The sequence below is a fragment of the Miniopterus schreibersii genome, assembly GCF_964146895.1.
Source record: "Miniopterus schreibersii genome assembly, chromosome: 11".
Taxonomy (NCBI): Eukaryota; Metazoa; Chordata; class Mammalia; order Chiroptera; family Miniopteridae; genus Miniopterus; species Miniopterus schreibersii.
The window spans coordinates 2,534,021-2,554,919 of NC_138111.1; the positions used below are offsets into that span (position 1 = coordinate 2,534,021).

The 20,899-nt window shown below is 42.8% G+C and overlaps 1 protein-coding gene across 3 annotated transcripts in view; it reads left to right on the plus strand.

Annotated features, from left to right (window-relative positions):
* The window catches only part of ABL1 (ABL proto-oncogene 1, non-receptor tyrosine kinase), an 86,026-nt gene that overhangs the window by 26,376 nt on the left and 38,751 nt on the right, over positions 1-20,899 (plus strand). The window contains exon 1 of one of the 3 annotated variants that reach the window (XM_081150448.1): positions 17,480-17,640. The exons of the other annotated variants lie outside the window; for them this stretch is intronic. Coding sequence (XP_081006574.1) covers positions 17,562-17,640 — 79 coding nt within the window. The 5' untranslated portion in view covers positions 17,480-17,561. Of the gene's footprint in view, positions 1-17,479; positions 17,641-20,899 lie in introns of those variants that run through there. 3 annotated transcript variants of the gene reach the window in all.

Sequence of the window (20,899 nt, forward strand, 5' to 3'; positions counted from 1 at the left end):
CTTTGCCAGTTCATGCAGATGTGTTTGGCAATAAAACTGGGGACCAAAAAGATACACCTTGAAATGCAAAGTTGTAGAGCAGTAGGTAACATTCGAACTTAAATGGGTATGAATTGGAAAAATTTGTTGGAATTAGAAATACTTGTTGGAATTAGAATGTGTCTGGGTAGGAATTTAAGTTCTTCCTCAAATTGAGAATGACATGGATGTCTTTTAAGGAGAGAATTTAAGATAAATAGTTAGGCAGTTTGTACGTGTGTGTTTTAAGCAGACATATTTATGGTAAAAAAATTAAAGCAACAACATAAAGCATTCAGTAGTAAGTCAGTCCTACCTTGCTAGTTTCTGTATTTTTCAGAGCTGCTTTAATTTATTCTTTAATTTAATGTATGTGATGTTACATTAAAAACACCTCTAAAATCAGAATGGTTCTTATAATCAACAGAATGCTATGGTTTAATGGTTCACAAGAGTAAAGGCGTATCTTACGGCACCGTCTTAGGTTTGAAGAAGTATTCTATGCGTATACAAGTTTGTGTGTTCTTTCTGGTTCCCCCCCCTTTTAAGACATATAGTCAAATTGTAGAGCCATAGATTTATATACTACTACCCAGCTGGGCAGAGAGACATTACAGCCTTTTGTTTTGTTTTGTTTTGTTAAACCTCACCCCGGAACATTTTTTCCATTGATTTTTTTAGAGAGAGTGGAAGGGTGGGGGGGCGGGGAGAGAGAATTTTAGTACTGGGCTTTGCCTGCTTTTAAAAGAGGCAGGTAAACCCAGCTAATGAGTGACATTTCAAAACTAAGCCATCATTATCCTACAGATGACATGGGATCATGGTCATCTGTAGGATAACCTCGCTGTCTTGTTGATGCAGGTGCTTCAAATTGCAAGTCCGTCACCGTCCTTCAGTCTTTTTTTTTTTTTTTTTACCTGCAAGCTTTCATCCATAAGTTAGCAGAATATGTCAAAGTCAAGTTCATAAACTAGCTGATTTATTTTGTTCACTTAGTGAGCTTGGAAAGAATTTTTTTTAAAGACCAAGTTTAAGATACCTTAGAACATAAAAATGTGTGTATTTCCTGGTCTATTCTATCTTTTGAAGGCCTGATTTCATCAAAATAAATGAATCACTGTTTTTTCTTCTTTCATCATCTCCTAATTGGTTTCCAAAATAAAATGATTAATGGCTGCGTTTCTCAACGGCATTGTTTTGATTACAGTCCTACTGGCAGTACCGGTGATCATTGGGAAACACTTTCAAAACGGGTGATTGTTTCTGGCTGGGCCACATGACTTCACCAAGGGTACCAGATATGTTGCCACTAGGAAGTCTTCAAAGAAACAAGCAAGTTCGCCCTTGTGCTTTTGTTGTAAGTTAAGGAAAATGATTTTAAACAATGAAAACTTAGTTACAACTCAGGCTCTATTTTTTTTCTTGAGATGTCTTAGTTTTCAGAAAGGAAAAAGGTGTGTATTTTAGAGTTCCCTAGAGCATATTTTAATTAGTGGAGTTTTCTGCCATCAGCTTGAGTGAAAGCTTCATCAACTGACCCTTTGGCAGAATATGCTAATTATTCCTGACTCCAGGCCCCTCTTTCCTGGTACCCTCAAAAGTGTAACGCACACCCTGACTGGTGTGGCTCAGTTGGTGGGGCATCGTCCCATGCACCGAAAGGCTGATGGTTCGATTCCAGGTCCTGGCTGATGGCACATGCCCAGGCTGTGGGCTCCATCCCTGGTAGGGGGTGTGCAGGAAGCAATCAATGTTCCGCTCTTACACTGATGTTTCTCTTTCTCTCTCCTTCTCCCTTTTTCTCTAAAAATCAATTTAAAAAAAGAGTAGCTCCCTTCACATCTCTTCAGCACTTTGGTGAGTGGTTTGAAGCATAAAGCTGGTTGAACTAGCGGGTGAGACATAAGGGGTTCTTGCGAGCATCTATATGCACTACAGTTGGACCTTTTGCTCATTGGTGCCCCTGCTCCTTGCCATGCTGTCCTGTAGCTAGTTGGGCATTGAGAGTTTCTTAGTGTGAAGTGGGTGGTTTTAGAATTCCACTTCAGATGGCATCAACCCCGAGTACAGCTGGTTTCACTTAATACGTTTTGTTTAAACAAACCCTGTTCCTGGAAATGGTTTCAGAATAGTCTGTTCCTTGTAGCTGTTCCTTTGCTCTTATTTTTAAAACTGTTTTCCCGACAATATCATAAGTGCATGAGCATGACAGATTCAGAAATTTTGCTTGAAGTTTTACATATGAATAGAGTTGGATCCAGATTTGGTGTATGGATTCTCATTCAGTACTGTAGATTTAATTCGGTACCTTTATTTTGCAAACTGACCACATGCCTTTGTGGTTTAGGTATATCCCCCTTTAAGGGACTCACGCAGCAATCTCCACTGACAAAACAGGTAAATTAGAGAATAAGTACTTTTCACTTTGCAAACATGAGCAGTTCTTAACAAAAAGCCAGGGCTGGGCAAATTATGTAATCAGTATAGTTTCAAATGGGATATAAATTTTTATTTTAGGTATGATACCACAATATTAAAATGGAATTCAGGAAAAAACTGGATGGAAATACAAAATAAGGTATTAGTAGTCTCTACTCTGACTTTTCTAAAACAAGTTTGTATTTTTATTTGAAAATTTTAAATGAGAGAACCTTCTAAAAATAGGAATTTATAAAGCATATATGCAACTCATTAAGAAGTTTTTAACATAAACTTTAATTTTGTTATGTTCTGTCATAGGATTTATCCTTGTCTTTGGAGATCTTCTCTGTTTATAATTATACACTAATTAATGTGGTGGTTTGTTTACTGTCCCTCCCCTCCTCGACTGTAAGGTCCCTTAGCATGGAGACCATGCCCATCTTGTGCTTTGTTAACTCTCTGCACACGTCGTATTACCTGGCACATAGTAGATGTTTAGTAGAAAACTTGTCTAGTGAATGAATGGATGGATGAGTGGATGCTTTTCTCCTGGAGTGTGGTGTGATGGTGGCAAGCCACTTACATTCCTCTTGACTGCCTCAGGCACTGTTCTGAGCGCTCTGCATGCTTCAGCTCCGTATTTACTACGTATCGGGTGGCGAGCACACAGCACTCAGTAGCGAGCCTGATAACGTTTAAATCTTTGCTGCCAAGACCTTTATTTTTTGCGTTTGACAGTTACTTCGGGCATTTTCCACATAAGCATATTTTGGCAACGAAAGAACACAGGATATTCTTCCACTCCCAGTACTAGTGCGCTTGTGGCTCCAGGTGCAGATCTCTGCTGCTGGGAGCCATGGACCTGTTCGCAAGCTCAAGCTGCGTCAGAGATGAGAGCTGGTGCCTCTTCCTTTATTCTGCTCTTTTCTGTCCTTTATCCCCTTTCTGATTTTCATTCCTTTTTCTTTTTTTTTTTTTTAATCCTCACCAGATGATGTATTTATTATTGATTTGAGAGAGAGGAAGGGAGAGAGAGAGAAAGAGAGAAACATTGATGTGTGAGAAACATCAGTCAGTTGCCTCCCACATGCGCCCTGACCAGGGATCGAACCCACAACCTAGGTATGTGCCCTGACCGGAACCGAATCAGCAGCCTTTTGGTGCACAGGATGACGCTCCAACCATCTGGGCCACCCAGCCAGGCCTGATTTTCATTTCATCAGCAGGTCAGAATTGACATATTTTACAGAAGCTTCCAGTAAACAAATGATTAGCTTTTAATTCTTATTCTGATGAATACTTTCGGTTGTAATTGTTTTTATTCCAAAAGGTAGTATTTACTTACCTTTAAAAATATTTTTTTTTTAATTGATTTTTAGGGAGAGAGAGAGAGGGAAGCATCCATGTGAGAGCAAAACATTGATTAGCTGCCTCCTGTTCCCCCACTACTGGGGATTGAGCCTGCAACTCAGACATGTGCCCTGACCGGGAATCACACCCGTGAATTCCTGGTGCGTGGGACGGCACTCAACCAACTGAGCCACACAGACCCCAGCAGGATATGTTTTATTGATTTGAGAGAGAAGGGAAAGAGACGGAGGGAGGGAGGGAAGGAAAAAGGGAGAGACAGAGACATATATGAGAAACATCAGTTGTTGCCTCCTGGGATGGAACCCGCAGCCTTTTGGTGCATTGGAAGATGCTCCAACAAACTGAGCCACTGGGCCAGATGATGAATGGAGCCCCTGTAAACATTTGCCCGGAGGTTTTCGTGTGGATACATTTTTATTTCTCTCGGGTAAATAATCAGGAATGTGGTTGCTAGGTCATATGTTAGGTGTATGCTTGACTTCCGAAAAACTGCCAGATAGCTTTACAAAGTGAGTTTGCATTTCCTGCCGCCAGTTCATACCAGTTTGCGCTCACACCGGCTGGCTGCTCCACATTCTTTCCAGCACTTGGTATTTTCTTCCAGTCTTTGACTTATCTTTTCATTGTCTTAACAGTGTCTTTAGAAGAGCAGAAGTTTTTGCCCTGGCCAGTGTGGCTCAGTTGGTTAGAGTGTGCACTAAAGGTTCATGGGTTTGATTCCCTGTCAGGGCGTACCAGGTTGCAGGTTCCATCCCGGGCAGGATGGGCGGCAGCCAGTGGATGTTCTGTCTCACGTCCGTGTTTCTCTCTCCCTCTCCCTCTTCCTTTCTGTCTCTCTAAAACAACAACAACAACAAAGGAGCAGAACTTTTTCATTTTGATGAAGTCCAATTTCTCAGTTATTTCTCTTAAAGTTCATACTATAAGAAATCTTTATCTAACCCAAGGTCACAGAGGCTTGTCTTCGGTTTTCTTTTGTAAGTTTTATAAGTTTTTATTTAACGTTTAGGCCTATAATCCATTTTGCATTAAGTTTTGTATGTGGTGCAGGTCTTGATGGAGCGTTATCATTTAGCATATGGGTGTCCAGTGTTTCAGCGCCATTTGTTCAAAAGACTCCATTGAATTATTGCCTTTGCATCTTTGTGGGGAATCAATTCAGCACATATGTGTGGACTACTTGTATGCTTTTAATTGATTTCTAAGCTCTGAAAGGAAAATGGTAGAAAGGAAGACTCTTCCACTATTTCTACACCACTGGGGTCTCACCTGGAAATCTTTCCTGGCATCTCTAGGCAGAACCAGCCACTTCTCTCACCCTTGTGATTCTGTTTCAGTGTCTGCTCCTCCCTCCCAGCCCTTGCTCTCAAGACTGTATCCGTGGAGGCCCCAAGTGCCTTGTTCCTGTTTGTCATCTTCATCACAGCTGAGTGAGTGGACCACTCAGGTCTCTGATGACACATCAGATCTCTGATTGACAGTTGATGACAAATCAGAGAGTTTTATGAGAGGTATACCAGTTGGGTTAAGAAAAAGACCCAGTTTTCTTTAAAGCAGGAACTGTTTCTCATTCGGCTTTGGTGTGACCTCTGCCTTGCCCAGCATGGGTGTTGTGGGCCTGTTGTACTCGGGACACTTGGGTCATGGGTGAGATCTCAGCTTCAGAGGATGCCTGGCTTCTCTAGTCCCTCTTCCTGTGGGATTCCTCCTTGCTGGGCTTCAGTCACTGCAGCTTCACTGGGGATACAGAGACATTCCTCCTACTTCCCATGGGTTGTTTTGGAGATCAACTGAGAAGAAGTAAGGGCAAAGACTGGGCAGTATTGAGAATTATTGGCTGATTAGCTTTTCAGATCTTTTATCAGAAGCTTAAGACTCATGAAGTATTTATTGTTAATTAATTCCAATATTTAATTGGCTACTTCTCTTCCTCCTAGCACTTGGGAAACATAATGTTTACCACCAAGAAATTTTCCTACAATAGATCTTAAATATTGTTCGTAACATTTTAATCTCATCTGATTTACCATGACCATCAGTTTCTCTGAGAGATTTAACAGTTGGGACTGTATTGTCCGGAAGATGTGTGTGGGGTCGGGGTGTATGTTTGGGAGCTCTCAGGGTCGCAGCCCCACAGGCCCTGTGAAAGCTGCATGCACTTACTTGTGAGAGTCTCCAGGTGCTTCCTCTGAATGGGGATGTGTTTCTGTGCATTCCATTCTTTGATGTGCCACGTCTGCCCACTCCCACCAGGTAGTGATCGTCTTGGTTGTGTGTGTACAGTCCTCCCTTTACACTTCCTCCTTAGGCAGGAATTATGCTGGGAGTCCGAGAGCTGTTGGAGCTGGGTGTTTTATGTTTGTTCTCTGGGAATGTAAGTGGCCTTCATTAAGGCATCTCCAAATAAGATGCCACAGGCCAGCAACACTGTGCTATGGTCCCTTTAGGTTCATAGCATGGAACTGAGCAGCCAAACTGGTTGCATTTCTAATCCTTTTGTCTCATCCTTTGTATGACATCCATTAAGAAAAAGTATCAAAATCAGAAAACATTGCTTTCTCCCTTTTTTTACTAACAGGTTTTTTTGTGTGGTATAATTACAATCCATAAAATTTAACATTTTTCTGTGCAATTCAGTGATTTCTAGTAAATTTATAGGGCGTTCAGCCATCACCACAGTCCAGTTCTAGGACATTCCCATCATCTAAAAAAGATTCTTTCTGCCCCTTTGCAATCAGTGCCACCCCCACCCCCAGGTAACCCACTCATCTACTTTCCATCTCTATAGATTTGCCTTTTCTGCACATTTCATATCAGTGGAATCATACAACATGTGCTCTTCTGCAACTGGCTTCTTTCACTTCACAGCATGTTTGTGAGGTTTATATTGTTGCACGTGTCAGGACTGTGTTCCTTTTTATTGTTGAATGTTATCCCATTCTTTGGAAATAAATTTTGTTTATCCATTCACCAGTTGATGGACATTTGGATTGTTTCCAGTTTTGGTCCTTATGAACAATGGTGCTTGGACATGTTTTCATTTCTCCAGGGTAGATTCCTAGGAGTGGAGCTGCTGGGTCTGATAGTACGTTCCCCACATTCTCACCAGTACTTGGTTTTATCTGTCTTTTTGATTATAGTTAGTCACGTGGATGTGAAGTGGTATCTCACTGTGGCTTTAGTTTCCATTTCTTGAATAACTAATGATGCTGAACATCTTTTTATGTGCTTAGCAGCCATTTGTATTTCTTGTTTGGTGACATGTCAATTCAAAAATTTTAAATTGGTTTGCGTGCTGTTTTATTATTGTGTGGTAAGAGTTTTCTCTATTCTGGATATAAGTTTTTTATCAAGTGTATGATACAACACATGGGTTTTTTATCTCTCTCACATTGGCACCGAAGACTGAGGAAAGGGGGAGGGCCAGTTAATAGTAAGAATAATTGATGTGTGCTATTTGCATGTTGTGAGTTGGACACCGGGCTATATGTTTCGCAGGGATTATTTAAACCACTTTCTCATTGCCTAGAGCTTATAGCACTGTTTCAAATGTTTGCTCTGCAATTAACAGTTTTTAATAGATAAAGAATAGAAACAGTTGATTTGGAGAATTCTTAGATTTTTTGCAAGTTGAAACCGGTCTTTTAATATTATTACCATTAAGACTAAATGGCTGTTATGACAGATGCTGAATGCCAGCGATTTAAACAAGCCAGATGTTTATTTCTCTTTCCTATAATAGGCTGACATTAGCCCTTCTGGATGTGCGTGGGGACTCCACAGGGTCAAACCCCGGGTATCTTGTTAATCTGTAAGATGTGATTCTACCTCACTCTCTGAATTGCCTCTCCAGCTATCCTGACCCCTTGCAGGTGGTGGGAAGTAGAAAAGAAGAGAGGGAGCCCATTCCTTTTTTTTTTTTTTAAATTTAAAAGTTTAGTTTTCATTTGCAGTTTACATTCAATATTGTTTTATATTAGTTTCAGGTGTGCAGCATAGTGGTTAGACAATCATACTTTACAAAGTGTTCTCCCCAGTATTTCCAGTACCCACCTGGCACTACACACAGTTATTACAATATTATTAACTATATTTCCTAATCCCTGCGACTATTCTGTACCTACCAATTTGTAGTTCTTACCCCCTCTACCTTTTCACCCAACCCCCTCCCTTCTGGCAACCACCAGTCTCTTTGTGTCTGTGAGTCTGTTTCAATTTTGTTTGTTCGCTTATTTGGTTCTTTAGATTTTACATATAAGTGAAATCATGTGGTATTTCTTCCTCTGACTTATTTCACTTAGCATTATACTCTCTCGGTTCATTCATGCTGTCGTAAGTGGTAAGATTTCATTCTTTTTTATGGCTGAGTAATATTCCATTGTATATGTACCACAGCTTTTTTAGCCACTCATCTATTGATAGGCACTTGGTTTGCTTCCATATTTTGGTTATTGCAAATAATGCTGCAGTGAACATGGGTGCATGTATCTTTTTAAATTTGTGTTTTGTGTTTCTTCAGACAGATACCCAGAAGTGGAATTACTGGGTCATAAGACAGTTCCATTTTTAATTTTTTGAGGACCCTCCATACTGTTTTCCATAATGAGGGAGCCCATTCCTTTTAAGAACTTGACCCAAAAGTTCAAGTATCATTTCTGCTCACATACCATTGGTTAAAACTTAGTCATATGGTAATGCCCAAATGTAAGAGAGTCTGGAAAATGTGGTTTTTATTCTGGGACAGTGTGTCCATCCAAAACTTAGGGGGTAAGGCCTAAAACTTAAGATTGGAGGTGAGAGAACAGATGTTGGGGGCCATTGTTGGGCTTGGGGGGTCCTGTAACTAGTCTGTGTGGGATTCTCATTCATTTTTCATTAAAGAAAGTCTAGTTGATATGCAGTTGTTGGCCTAAACCTTATTGAGGAGTTACTTTTACTGTTGTTTTTAGAATCACACTAGAATATTCTTCATGGTGAAATAGCCATAAATATGAATTATTATCGCTCAGGGATTGTGAAAATATCTTAGTGATTAAATCTGATTTTGGAGTTGCTGTACTGCATATATTTTATACAGCAGCTGGTAGGAAGGGTGGCAAATAAGAGAACAGCTTCTGCCAGGTGGACTTTGAAAGCAGAACTTTGTTTTATAGTTTTCTTTTCAAGTGGCTGTTTCCTCCTGATGTCACCACAGCCACTCAGTGAGCAGTTAACTGTAGCCATTCCTCTCCGGTTACTATGCACTTCTGGATAAGTATGCCAGATCTGCCGCTTTAGGAAGGAAAAGAGCAGCGCGTTTCATTGGGACATGGCATTGCTTCTCTAAGGACAGCAGGGATTTCTGATAAGTGTAGGCAAGGAATCATCTGGACCCATTTGTTCTTTGTGTGTTTAAAACCTTCACACAAAAAATTGGTACTGAGAAACAAGCATTAATTTCTAGGTTTTCAGCTCTAGGCTGCTGAGAGGTTCTTAAATACCGAGGGAATCTATACTTGGGCAGCCCTTTCAGCTGCCCCAGAGATAACTTGGGTAAACATGGGCTCCTCCAGTACCTCCTAATCCCTGCTGGGTCTCCCACTGTTGGGAGGTTCAGACAACTTGTTTTCTTTCCCTTCTAGCCCTTCTCTCTACACTCCCCTCCAGCTGCCTTCCCCCACCCCCAGAGTAACGTGATCTCCTAGGCCTGGTCTGCTGCTTTGGCAGATTCTTTTAGTCTTAGAGAAAGAGAGGAAAAAAATTAACCATTGGCTTCCCAGTTCAAAGTTAACAAAACCATAAAAGCTAAAAGCACTGCCAGTGTTTGAAAATAAGAGTATTGCTTATAAATAACCAGTGCCTGGCTTTTATCAGTTGTTTCTACTTAAGTGTGCTTAGGGTTACCTCTTATAAAGATAATAGTTTGAGGCCGTTAGGGTTATTGCAACATGCTATTTTTTGTTTCTTTTGTAGATATCTTCATCTTTATTCAATATTCAGATTAAAGAGTGAACAAAAACACGACTTTTTGTGATTTAAAATACAGTTCTGTGGCATTTATTTCAAAAGTTAACCAAAGTGAAGGGACAAAGACAATTCATGAAAACATGCAGGTCGTTTTTAAGTTAAATTCAGAGTCTTAGAATTAATAAGAATATCCCAGACTATTTTAGTTCCACAATGTATGTGTTTATAACTTAACTTTAAGCTATGTGACTGGATTTAAGAATTTGGGGTTTGGTTATTTTTTCACTACCAGCAATGTTAAGATTTGAGTAGTTCGCAACAAATTTTAAGTAGTTTTCCATTCTCTTGCCCTGGCCAGTGTAACTCAGTGGTTTGACTGTTGTCCTGTGCACCAAAGGATCACGAGTTCGATTGCCGGTCAGGGCACATACCCAGGTTGGAGGTTCAATCCCCAGTTGAGGCACATATGGTAGGCAACCAATCTATGTTTTTCTCTCTTCCTTTCTCTCTAGAATCAATGAAAAAAATATATCCTCGGGTGAGATGTAAATATTCTTTTTGCGGGGGGATAAACCAAATTGCATGGCCCTAGAGAAAAGCCATTTTGGGGATTCTTTTGGTGGATAGCTTACCACCTCCCATCATTAAAGTCCACCAGTTGTCATGCACCTTCAGTGTTTCCTTTTTAGTTCCTCATTTGTATATAATGAATGGATAGCCACGTTTCTCTAAACATTAGAGAAAATCTCTAACATGATAGTAAAGGGTAAAACAAATTCACATAAAAAAGGAACTTGGTGGAAATAAAGATATTGTAGGAAACAGAAGAATTCAGAACTTTTCTTTGCTATTCTTAGAGAGATTATAAACATCAAACAACAGTATGTTGTTAAAAACAATAGCAATTAAAACAAGAATGAGTTCTTTAATATTGAAAACATTATAGCCAAAATTTTACATTCAACAGAAGACTTGGAAAATAGCCTATCTCAGAAAGCAGAATGTAAAGACAAAAACATGGGCAGTAAGAGGGAACAGGTCAGTCCCAGGGCTTCAGTTCCTGTCTGGGAGGAATTCCAGAAAGAAAGAATGGAAGGAAAATGGAGGAAAATTCAGAGGACTGTAATATTAGGAATTATTTGAGTTTAGTGAAGCATTATATATGAAAAAAGACTCGTTTCAAGCCATATTGTGAAATTTCAACACCAAGGATATTAGAAGTTCCTAAAAACTTCCAAAGAGTAAAGCAGGTCATATCTGAAAGATTAGGAATCTGAGTGGAATTGCATTTTTAAACAGCAGTATTAGAAACTAGAAGATAGTGAAGAAATACCTTCAAAATTAAGTGGGGAAAATTATTTTCAATGTAGAATTCTATACCCAGCCAAACTGTCAGTAGAATAGACATGCACCTCCCCTCCTCCCAGGAAGCTGCTGGACAGTGGAAGCCAGCAAAATGAGGATATAAGCCAACAAGTAGAACTGAGAATATTTTAAATGTTTTAGTATTTGGAAAAAATACCACTAAGTGTTTGACAGATCTTTGAAATATTTGGGGGGAAAATAGTAATAGATATACAGAAGACTAATCAAATGAAAAATCGAGACCATTACTATCTCCAGGGTAAACAAAGTTTTATAATAAATAAGTTGATAGTATATTATTGTTAGAGCAGTGAACAGTATGTTTTTTTGCCCTAGCCAGTTTGGCTCAGTGGTTAGAGCATCGTACCTCGGACTGAACCATCCCAGGCTCATTTCCGGCCAAGAGCACGTACCTCGGTTGCAGGCGCGATCCCAGCCCTGGTCAGGGCGCACGCGGGAGGCAGCTCGATGTGTCTCTCTCACATCGATGCTTCTCTCCCTCCCTCGCCTTCCATTCTCTCTGGAAAGGCAATGGAAAAATCTCCTCAGATGAGGATTAAAAAAAAGTTTTTATTGATTTTACTTTATTGTTATTTTTATTTAAATTTTTAAATAATATTTTTATTGATTTTAGAGAGAAAGGAAGGGGGAGGAAGAGAGAGTGACATCGATGAGAGAGAGACATCAGTCAGCTGCCTCCCGCATGCCCCATGCTGGGGCTTGAGCCCGAAACCCTGGCATCGAACCGGCAGTTCCGTGGTGCACGGGATGGCACTCAGCCACTGAGCCACACCAGCTGGGCCAGTGGTGAACAGTGTTTATACCGAAGGAATGTAAGCACTGGTTATCGCTTTAACTAAAAACTGATTTTCCTGTTTTCGGAGGTTGGGGAGGGTGATAGTAATAATAAGTTAATATATGATATGGAAAGATGATGGGTCCAGAAACAAAAATATGAGGATATTAGTTGGAAATCTGATGAAGGCTGCCTCTGGAGAAACAGGCTGGGGGATGGAGTCCAGGGGCTGCTGTTATTATAAGACTTTCAGCACTTTTTGCTTTTTACCCATGTGTATATATTATTTTGATTAAAAAAAATAAAAATGAATAAAAAATAAAATGGGCTCACCAATAATACTAGTTTCCTCCTGGAGAAAATGGCTGTTTAATAGTTGTGTTTGCTTGCTGATTATAAAAATACCGTAGAGCCTTACTGTCATCTCTACTATAACGAGACTTTCTAGAGAGCGGAATTACTCAAAGACGGGTCAGTAGACCTGTAGCCCTGGGATACCAAGGGGACCGACAAACAACCGGTGTTGTCTGCAGGACAGCCACACATGCTGCACATTAGGTCCTGGGCCCCAAGAAGGCCCCGTGAGAATGTGGGGTGTGGAGTTTGTGTTTTGCGGCAAAGCATGGTTGCAAAACCTTGGCTTTAGGATTAAAAAGTAGGACTCCGTGACATTTCAGTCTTAGTTGCTACCCCTGCCCCGTAGCTAGTGTTTCTTTCCCTTAATAAAATGAATTGATTTTCTGTCCCTTGGAAAACCTCCAGACTGCCCTCACTCCCTCAGACTGTACTTTCTGAATCATTTTCACATATCACATTTGTTCATTTTAGCTCCTGACTTAGTCCCAGTAAGATTTAGGCAGGAACACAGACCATCAACCAACATAGTAAGAATCCTCATTTGGAAAAAACATATAGCTAGTGTTTATCGAGCACTTTCCATACATTATTTCTAATTTTCATAACCCTGTGCGATAGCTACTCTTATGACCACCCGAACTCCAGTTTTACAGAAGAGAAAATTGAGGCTCTGGGTGGTAAAGTCACTTGCCGAAGCCACTACTATGAATGGCAGATCTGAGGTTCAGAACTAGGCTGCACAAGGCCATAGCTGGTCCAGCCTCTGCTGCGCTGCCCCCCCCTTACCCAGTTTGCCCAGTCCACAGTCATCAGGCCTTGGTAACACTTGGCCGGTAAGTAGTGCTATCTCACTGAAAATGTGTGCAACTTAAAGAGAGGCGTGTGTTTCCTTATACAGTACTGCCGAACATGGTTGTGATTGATGTGCTCTTTCAGCTAGAGAACCCCGCAGGCTCTCACTGGGCAGGATTTGCAGAATCGGGGGAAGTGGGCTCTGTTGGCATGTGCGTATGAAATAGCGGGCACATACCTCAAGATCTTTGCCCTTTCCCACTAAAGTTATTGGCTGGGCTGGAAACAGTGAGAGGGTCAGTCACACCTGGGGTTATATAGTCCTAGGCTTCCCAAACCAGGCCCCACAACACACTTGCCTGCCTGCCTTCCACTCCCACCCATCCTGCCGCTCACAGGTGGAGCTTCAGCATCCTGCCGCCTCCTGCTCCTGTCTGGTCTCCTTCCTCCTTCCCTTGACCCCTCTGCCTCCTCCCCTATCTTTTAAAAATAGGACTGAATTCCAAACTTTAAAAAATTTCAAAATTTATCCTAAAATCTTCAGAGAATAGTCCCCTTTTGGTAACTTGTTCTAGAATTGTACTTTTCTTAAATTTAGAAATTTCTTTCAAATGAATGAATTTTTTAGGAATATCCATTGTTGTATGTTCTGTCCCCAGTGGAAATAAGCAAATCTTTCCTCTTCCAAAACAGTGGTTTTCAAACCTAAGTACAGTACGCACACAGGTCACCTGGGGAACTGGTTGAGGCGCGTCCTGTTCCACACATCCTGCTTCTGGAGGTGCGGGTGGAGGCCGAGGGTCTGGTTTGCATTTTCAGCAGGCACCACAGGTGATTCTAAGTAGGTTGTCCCTGGACCATACTTTTGGAAACAGAGCTCGTATCACATACTTTAACCTAATTAAGGACCTTTGTTCTTTCTTAATATTCTTAATATGTTTTAAAATATTCTTAAGTAGTTCTAATTCCCAGGATTATTTTCTTCTAAGACTTATTTTTCCAATTTTTATTTCATTCTTTGGCTTTGCACATATTATCCACCTTTCACTTAAATTGCAAATTATGTGCCTGCCACTTTGGGAAGTTCAAGGGCTTTGGACCTTACTACTTCCTAGCTGTGTGAACTTGGACAAGGATACTTACTCTCCCCTTCCCCTCCTCCCCAAGTTTCCTTACTTGTGAAATGAAATTCTACTACACAGTATTCAAAGGATTATTGTGAGGCTTATGCCTGGCATGTATTAGGTGCACAATAAATGTCTATTCCTTTTTCAAACTGAATGCATCATGACAAACAAGCTGTGTAGTTCACAGTCTTTTTCATTTCTTTGTTGTTTTTCTTTATGTTTTAAAGTTAATGCCTTTGAGGCGTAAGGCTGCTTAGAGGGAGTACTTCTTGGGCCTTTCTTCATTCTAGTAAGAAGATTGGGGCTTCCCTTTATTTGCTTGTAACAGAATGCCTTTTGTATCTTGCAAGTGAGTTTCCTAAGCATCAAAACTGGATCTGGAAAGAATAGTCGAGGTTTGATGTGGTAGTGTAGCGTACAGTTTGGTGATACTTTCAGTATTTGTTGCTGCTAATTCAGTTTCGCTGGACCAGTTGATGCATAGTTTTATAACTAAATTTTGAAAGATTTGGACACAGTTTATAAGCATTACTCATTTTAAGAGGATAAGGTCATTTTAGACTCAAGAACAGAATATTAGTAATAGTCGTTAGCTTTTAAAAATAAACTTACATCCCAATGTAAAGTACAGCACATGCAAACAAATATCTGGGCCTATATTAACTGATAGCATTCAAGATTATAGTTAGAATTGCAAAAATGCCCATTAATGTATAATTCTTGGCATTAACTTGCCAATGTGAATATACAGCCCTTTAGATCTGAAATGCTGTATAATGACAGACTTTACTATAGTCTAGTCCAAAGCCCTTGAACTTTCCAGAATGGCACCAGAACAGATTATTGTTTTTCAGCTTGTTTTGAATTTTATTTTTGGCTGTACACTTAGAGGTTGAAAGGTTCAAGACAACACAGAACAAGTCAGCAGTTGTTACCTGAAGGCTGACCAGCAGACGATAGTATCTGCCAGAGTCTAGGTAGCATTCGCAGTCACTGCACTTGTCACCTGGTGGCCCTGTAGCCCTGTGTCTACTGTCCGTGACGGGGCCTTCTTAGGTGCTCATGAGGCCTGACCTTGTACTACCGCACTAACTGTAGGTCCGCGCAACTGCAGTAAAAACATTTTGTACATTGTTCAGAATTTGGCAGGACACTTCTGAAAAGTTGATGATGCCCTTGCCTGTGATACACACTGGTCACCTCCAGCCAGATCTTGAATTTTTGTGTGTTGTGTATGACAGACCCAAATGAAGATCTTCTTACATAGCCATTCCTGGTGCACTGAAGATGCCCATATTTTCGCCATTACCATATAGGCCAAATGAACCCAGCTTTGTCTCTGGGGCTGATCACCACAGCCAGGATCTCTCAGCCACACTTCCTCTGAAACATATGCTAACCTTAGTTATTTGACCAAAGATATAGACAACCAAAGCTTGAATCTAGTTGTAATTTATTCTTGGTCGGAGGCAGCTGTGTAATCTACTGGTCAGGAGCCTGATCCTTGGATCCAGGTGGACCTGGGTTGAGCTCAGCTCTGCCCATTTCCAGCTGTTGGACCTTTGGCAAGGAGCTTGACTTCTCTGAGCTTCAGGTTTTTACCCAAAGAATTGGGATAATAATTCTGTTTTCCTTACAGGGTTGTTGCAGTGCAGTAGTGGACAGACCATACTTCTCACAAGACTCAGACACACAGTGAGATCTCAGTACATGTTAGCTTTATATATATGTACACACACACACACACGTGTACATATATACACACACGTGTATATAATATTGGTTGATTAGAGAGAGAGAGAGAGAGAGAAACATGGATTTGTTATTTCGCTTATTTATACATTTATTAGCTGCTGCTTGTATGTGCTCTGATCCGGGATCAAACCTGCAGCCTTGGTGTTTCGAGACGATGCTCTAACCAACCAACCTACCCAGCTAGATCAGTACGTGTTAGTGCTAATTATTCATGTGCTAAGGTACGGACTAGCTTAGTTTTGTTTTGTTTTTTTAAGAATAGTTTTAGAGAGAGAGAAAGGGAGAGGGGGAGAGAGAGAAACCGATGTGAGAGCATAACTTCGATCAGCTGCTTTCTGCACCACTCCCTCTGGGATCAGGCCTGGAACCTGGGCATATGCCCTGACCTGGAATCAAACCAGCAACCTCTGGTGCAGGGGATAACGCCCCACCAACTGAGCCACACTGGCCAGGGCTGAACTAAACTTAGTGTTTCTGCTTGTTGCAGTTTAGTTATCTGACACTGTTATTAAATTTATTAAATTATTTGGTGTGATTGGGGTTCCTGTTGTTTCCCGTTGACCTGGATTTCTGGTTTTGTGCTGAGTAACACATTCTTGTGATTGTTATGTTATGACATTGTCTATTATCCCTCCTAACCAGAATTATAAAAAGATTGGAGCCCAGCACAGCAATGAAATGGGTTTTAAACTATAGTGCCCCATGGCACTTGTCAAACAAGGAAAAAAGTTCCCTGTTGAAGACAATGAGGCAGACAGGGGATGCAGGCCCTGCCTCTGAAGTTCTCACTGTGGAGACTACATTCCCTTTACATAAAATGAGAAACTATGTTTGAGTGGGACTCGCACATCTTTTCCAGCCGTCACCTAGCCCGCGTGTCTGGACTGACAACTGTGCGGCATACTTGTAGCCGCTGCGCGGGTTCCAGCCCCGTGATTCATGGCTTAAACGCCCACGGGGCTTAGCCTCGATCGCAGGACGCTCGCCGGTGGCAGTGAGACCGGCGCTGGTACTGGCCGCGGGCTTTGCCTTACCCACCAGCCTTCTGGGGACGGAGGCTCGCCAGGCCCCCGCGGCGGAGCGGGCCTCCAGCAGTGCCGGCGGGGGCTCCTCCTGCAGCGGGAGACACGCGAGGTTTCGGAAGAGGTGCGGGGCACCTGCCTCCCCCAGCCCACAGCTGGGGTAGCCGGTGTCTTTCTTGGGGTGTTAGGGCCGCACCTCCCAACGCTGAGCACCACTAAGTGCTGTGCTTTGAAGAAATCCTCCTGCTGCCTTAGGAGTTGGCCCTGGGCTGGTTTCGGCCGCGGTAACGGCCTAGGACCGGCCTGCGCCTCGCCCCGCCCCGCCCCGAGAGGGTCCCGGCGCGGCGCCGAGGGGGTTAAGGCGGCCGAGGAGGCGGGGGCGGGCCGCGGGCGGGCTCGGGCCCTTTGTTAACCGGCGCGGCCGAGCGGGGCCGAGACGCGGCCGGGCCCTGGGCGGGCGCGCGGGCGGCGGTGAGGCCCATGGCGGGGCCGCGGGGGCCCGGGGCGGCGCGCGGAGCCAGCGGGGCGAGCCGAGCCTGAGCCGCCCGCGCCGCGGGAGGGGCGCCGGCCCCACGGCTCCGGCGCGCGAAGATGTTGGAGATCTGCTTGAAGCTGGTGGGCTGCAAGTCGAAGAAGGGGCTTTCCTCGTCCTCCAGCTGCTACCTGGAAGGTGAGCGCCGGCCGCGCGGCCTCCGACCGGCCGGGCCTTCCTAGGCCTCCCCGCCTGCGCGCTCCCCTTCTCCTGCCTCCCTGCCTCCCTCCCATTCCCTCCCTTCCTCTTCCCTTCCCTTCCCCTTCCCCTTTCTCTCTCTCTCTCTCTCTTTTTCTCTCTCTCTCTCTCTCTCTCTCTCTCGCCCTCTCCCCTTTTCTCTCCCTTTTCTCTCGGCGGCCCCCGCGCGCGCTGCGGGCTTTGCGGGAAGGGGGCGGCGGGGGGGGGCCGGCCCCGGCGCACTAGTCCCGAGAGAGGTGGCGTCCGGATGGCGGTGTCGAGGGGGCCCCAACTGTGGGGTTCTACCCAAAAAAGTTTAAGAAGGCGAACTCTACAGGCCTGAGCGGCCTGGTGAGCCCACGTTGTAGAATTTCCACCGTTAATTGGAAATTATGTGTCAAAAGGGCCGGCCTGTGTTTGAAACAGACGCTTTTGATTAGGTGTCGTGTACTACAAAGGGAACGCGTCTCTACCATTTATGGGTACAGAATTTCAAGCGATCTCTCCACTCCTCCATCCCCAACCCAGACAGACCACGAAGAGGTCTTAGACGGTCTCTCTCCTTTCGGTGGAGTACAGAGAAGTCGCACCAAGTTTTAAGGAGGCATTTTGAATGAGTCCGGGGTCCGGGCGGGGGAGGGGCGCTCATTTAGGCCGCTTCAGAAAAGCGGGGAGCCAGGATCCGCTCACCTTTGCCGCCTTTCCACTCTGCTCGTCTTTTTCTTCTGGAAGCCCGTCCCCCCTTTCCTGTTGCTTTTCTTTCACTTTCTGTCCTTGTCTGGTGACATCTGAAAAAAAGTGAATTGAGGATGAGTGGTTATCATTTGGTAGCTTCAAGATGGATCTGAAATAGATCTGCTTTGGGGACTAGTCATCCCAGGCTGTTGCTTTCAGCTGAAAAGGCTGATTGTACTTAAGAGATGTAATCCTGCTTGCATTTCTCCATCATGTTCATTGAGGACTTAAAAAGCTTACTTTAGAACACGCAGGGTTGCTGCTGTAGTGCCAGGAAGTTGTAATGTTTTTCTTTTTAAAATGAAGGAGAAATAAACAGAGGCCTCATTAATTGTCTAAACCATTTTTCTTTTCTTTCCAATTTTTTGATTTGAGGGCCTGCCTAGAGTCATACATGCAGCTAACACCATAAACACCAGAGATATAGGTGAAGCCTGTTTGCCCTTCTTGCCATACTGTGTGTGCATGAGTCCCTTTCTCTCTCTGGGATTTGGGGTCTGAGAGAAGACTCACCCAGACAGAGTGGGCTTAAAAAATCCAGGATTTGGAGAGAGATGGTTTATTTATCCCCTAAAAATTCATATCCTAGCAGCCAGAATCATCTTCAGTTAATACGTGGCTTGTTTTCCAAGTTGCTCAAAATTCTGAACACATTCTCATTTACATCTGTAACGAGTTAGTGTCAGGCATTATCATCTCAGCTTTGCAGATGGACGCCCAAGGCAGAGTAGATGAATGGGCTTTTGTAACCGCAGAGCTGGAGGAGAGTTTAGGTCACAAACCTGTGACATTGTTTTGTTTTCCTGGGGGGAATATTAAGTATGTACCTGGCTGGTTTAATTATTGTTTATTTGGAGGGGGGGCTAAAGTGTCTTATTCCAACATGTCTTGAAATAATGTTGGCTCTCAAGTTTGAAAAAAAAAGAAAAAAGGATTCTGGGACAGCAGATGGCTTCTGGCTAAGCTGTATCTGGAGAGGTGTCACTAGGAATTCTTTATTGTTGCTGAGTTTTCCTTGTGTCGTCGTTATATTTAATTGGGAAAAGTAAATGAAATTATTGTTTTGTAGTTAAGAAAATTTAACAGACTTCAGTGATCCTTTCTTAGAGACTAGATGTGCTATCGGTCTCTTGGGAAAAGCAGTTGCCAACATCTGGATAAGCAATCCAGCCTTTCTGCTTTTACTGACATCTAAATCAATCAATCAGTGTTTATTGACAGCCACAGGGGCCCAGTCCTCACAGGTCCTGGGGAGATTTAAATATGGCCAAGTTTTCCATTCTGTCAAAGAAGAGTCAGCCGTAAATGCAGCCTGGTCACACATCTACTTGCTGCTCGGGCCTAGTTGTCAGAGCAGTTATTAAATGCTTACTGTGGTCCAAGCACTGTTTCAGCATTCTGTGACTTATTTGATTCTCATGATGGCCTTGAGGTTTTTTCCATTTCATTGATGAGGAAACTGAGGCACGGGAAGGTTAGGAAACTTGTTTAAGATAGTAGAGCTATTAAGTGGTGGAGCTGGGATTTGAACCCATGCTGTAAGGCCCCAGAGAGCCCAATTTAGCCACAGCTTTACGGATTAGGACTATCTTTGGAACTCTCCGTGGGTGTAAAATGATATTTTCAGAAACACTAACGCCTGAAAAAAGTCATTCTTTTTATGTCTTCTGGAAACCTAATACTGATAAAAATGATCACCTTTAGCCATAGAATTAAAATTTTCTAAATGTATATTAAAATCACTGTACACAGTAAAAAATTCTAAAAGGGTATTTATTGAAAAGTAATTCTGTCTCCTGTGCAGTTTTCCTACCCAGAAACACTCAGGAGTTTCTGTGTGTCCTTGTAGAAATATTTTATGCACATATAAGCATTATAGCATTTGAGTACTGTGTGTCAATTTTGTGAAAATGTATGTTGATAGCTGTACCTATTTACCATGCCCACATGGTGTTTAGCTTTATAATCTTTGGTCTGCTTCAAACACTGAATTTTCCGGCTATTTCTTCCCTCTAGTGATGTGAAAGAAAACATGAACATTAGCCACATGAATTAATTTTTCCTCCAGTTTACTTTTATTTGTTCATATGTTTGTATTTACCTACACTGTACATGGACATGTAAGTTCTGTGCGGTGGAATCAAAACCTAATGTGATGTGAACTCTTCTTGAACTTTCAGATTTATTTTAAGGGCCCACTTTTAAATGCTTCTTTCGGCAGTTAACTTTCTGGCGAGCGCTTTATGTGGTACCAGCCACACAGATGCACTTTTAGAACTTCTGCCTCAGAGGAGCTTACCTCTCCCTAAATGCTCTCTCCTGAGGTCGTCAGATACTTCTCTTGTTTGGTAACAAAGCAGATCTGAGGCTCCTGCTCGGCCTGATGGAAGGCCGTCCGTCCCTTTCCTTTGGGCTGCGTTCACGGTGCTGAGCATTTCCGATGTGATGGGCCGCGGCCCCAGCGCTTCGCAGACATCCTCCCTAA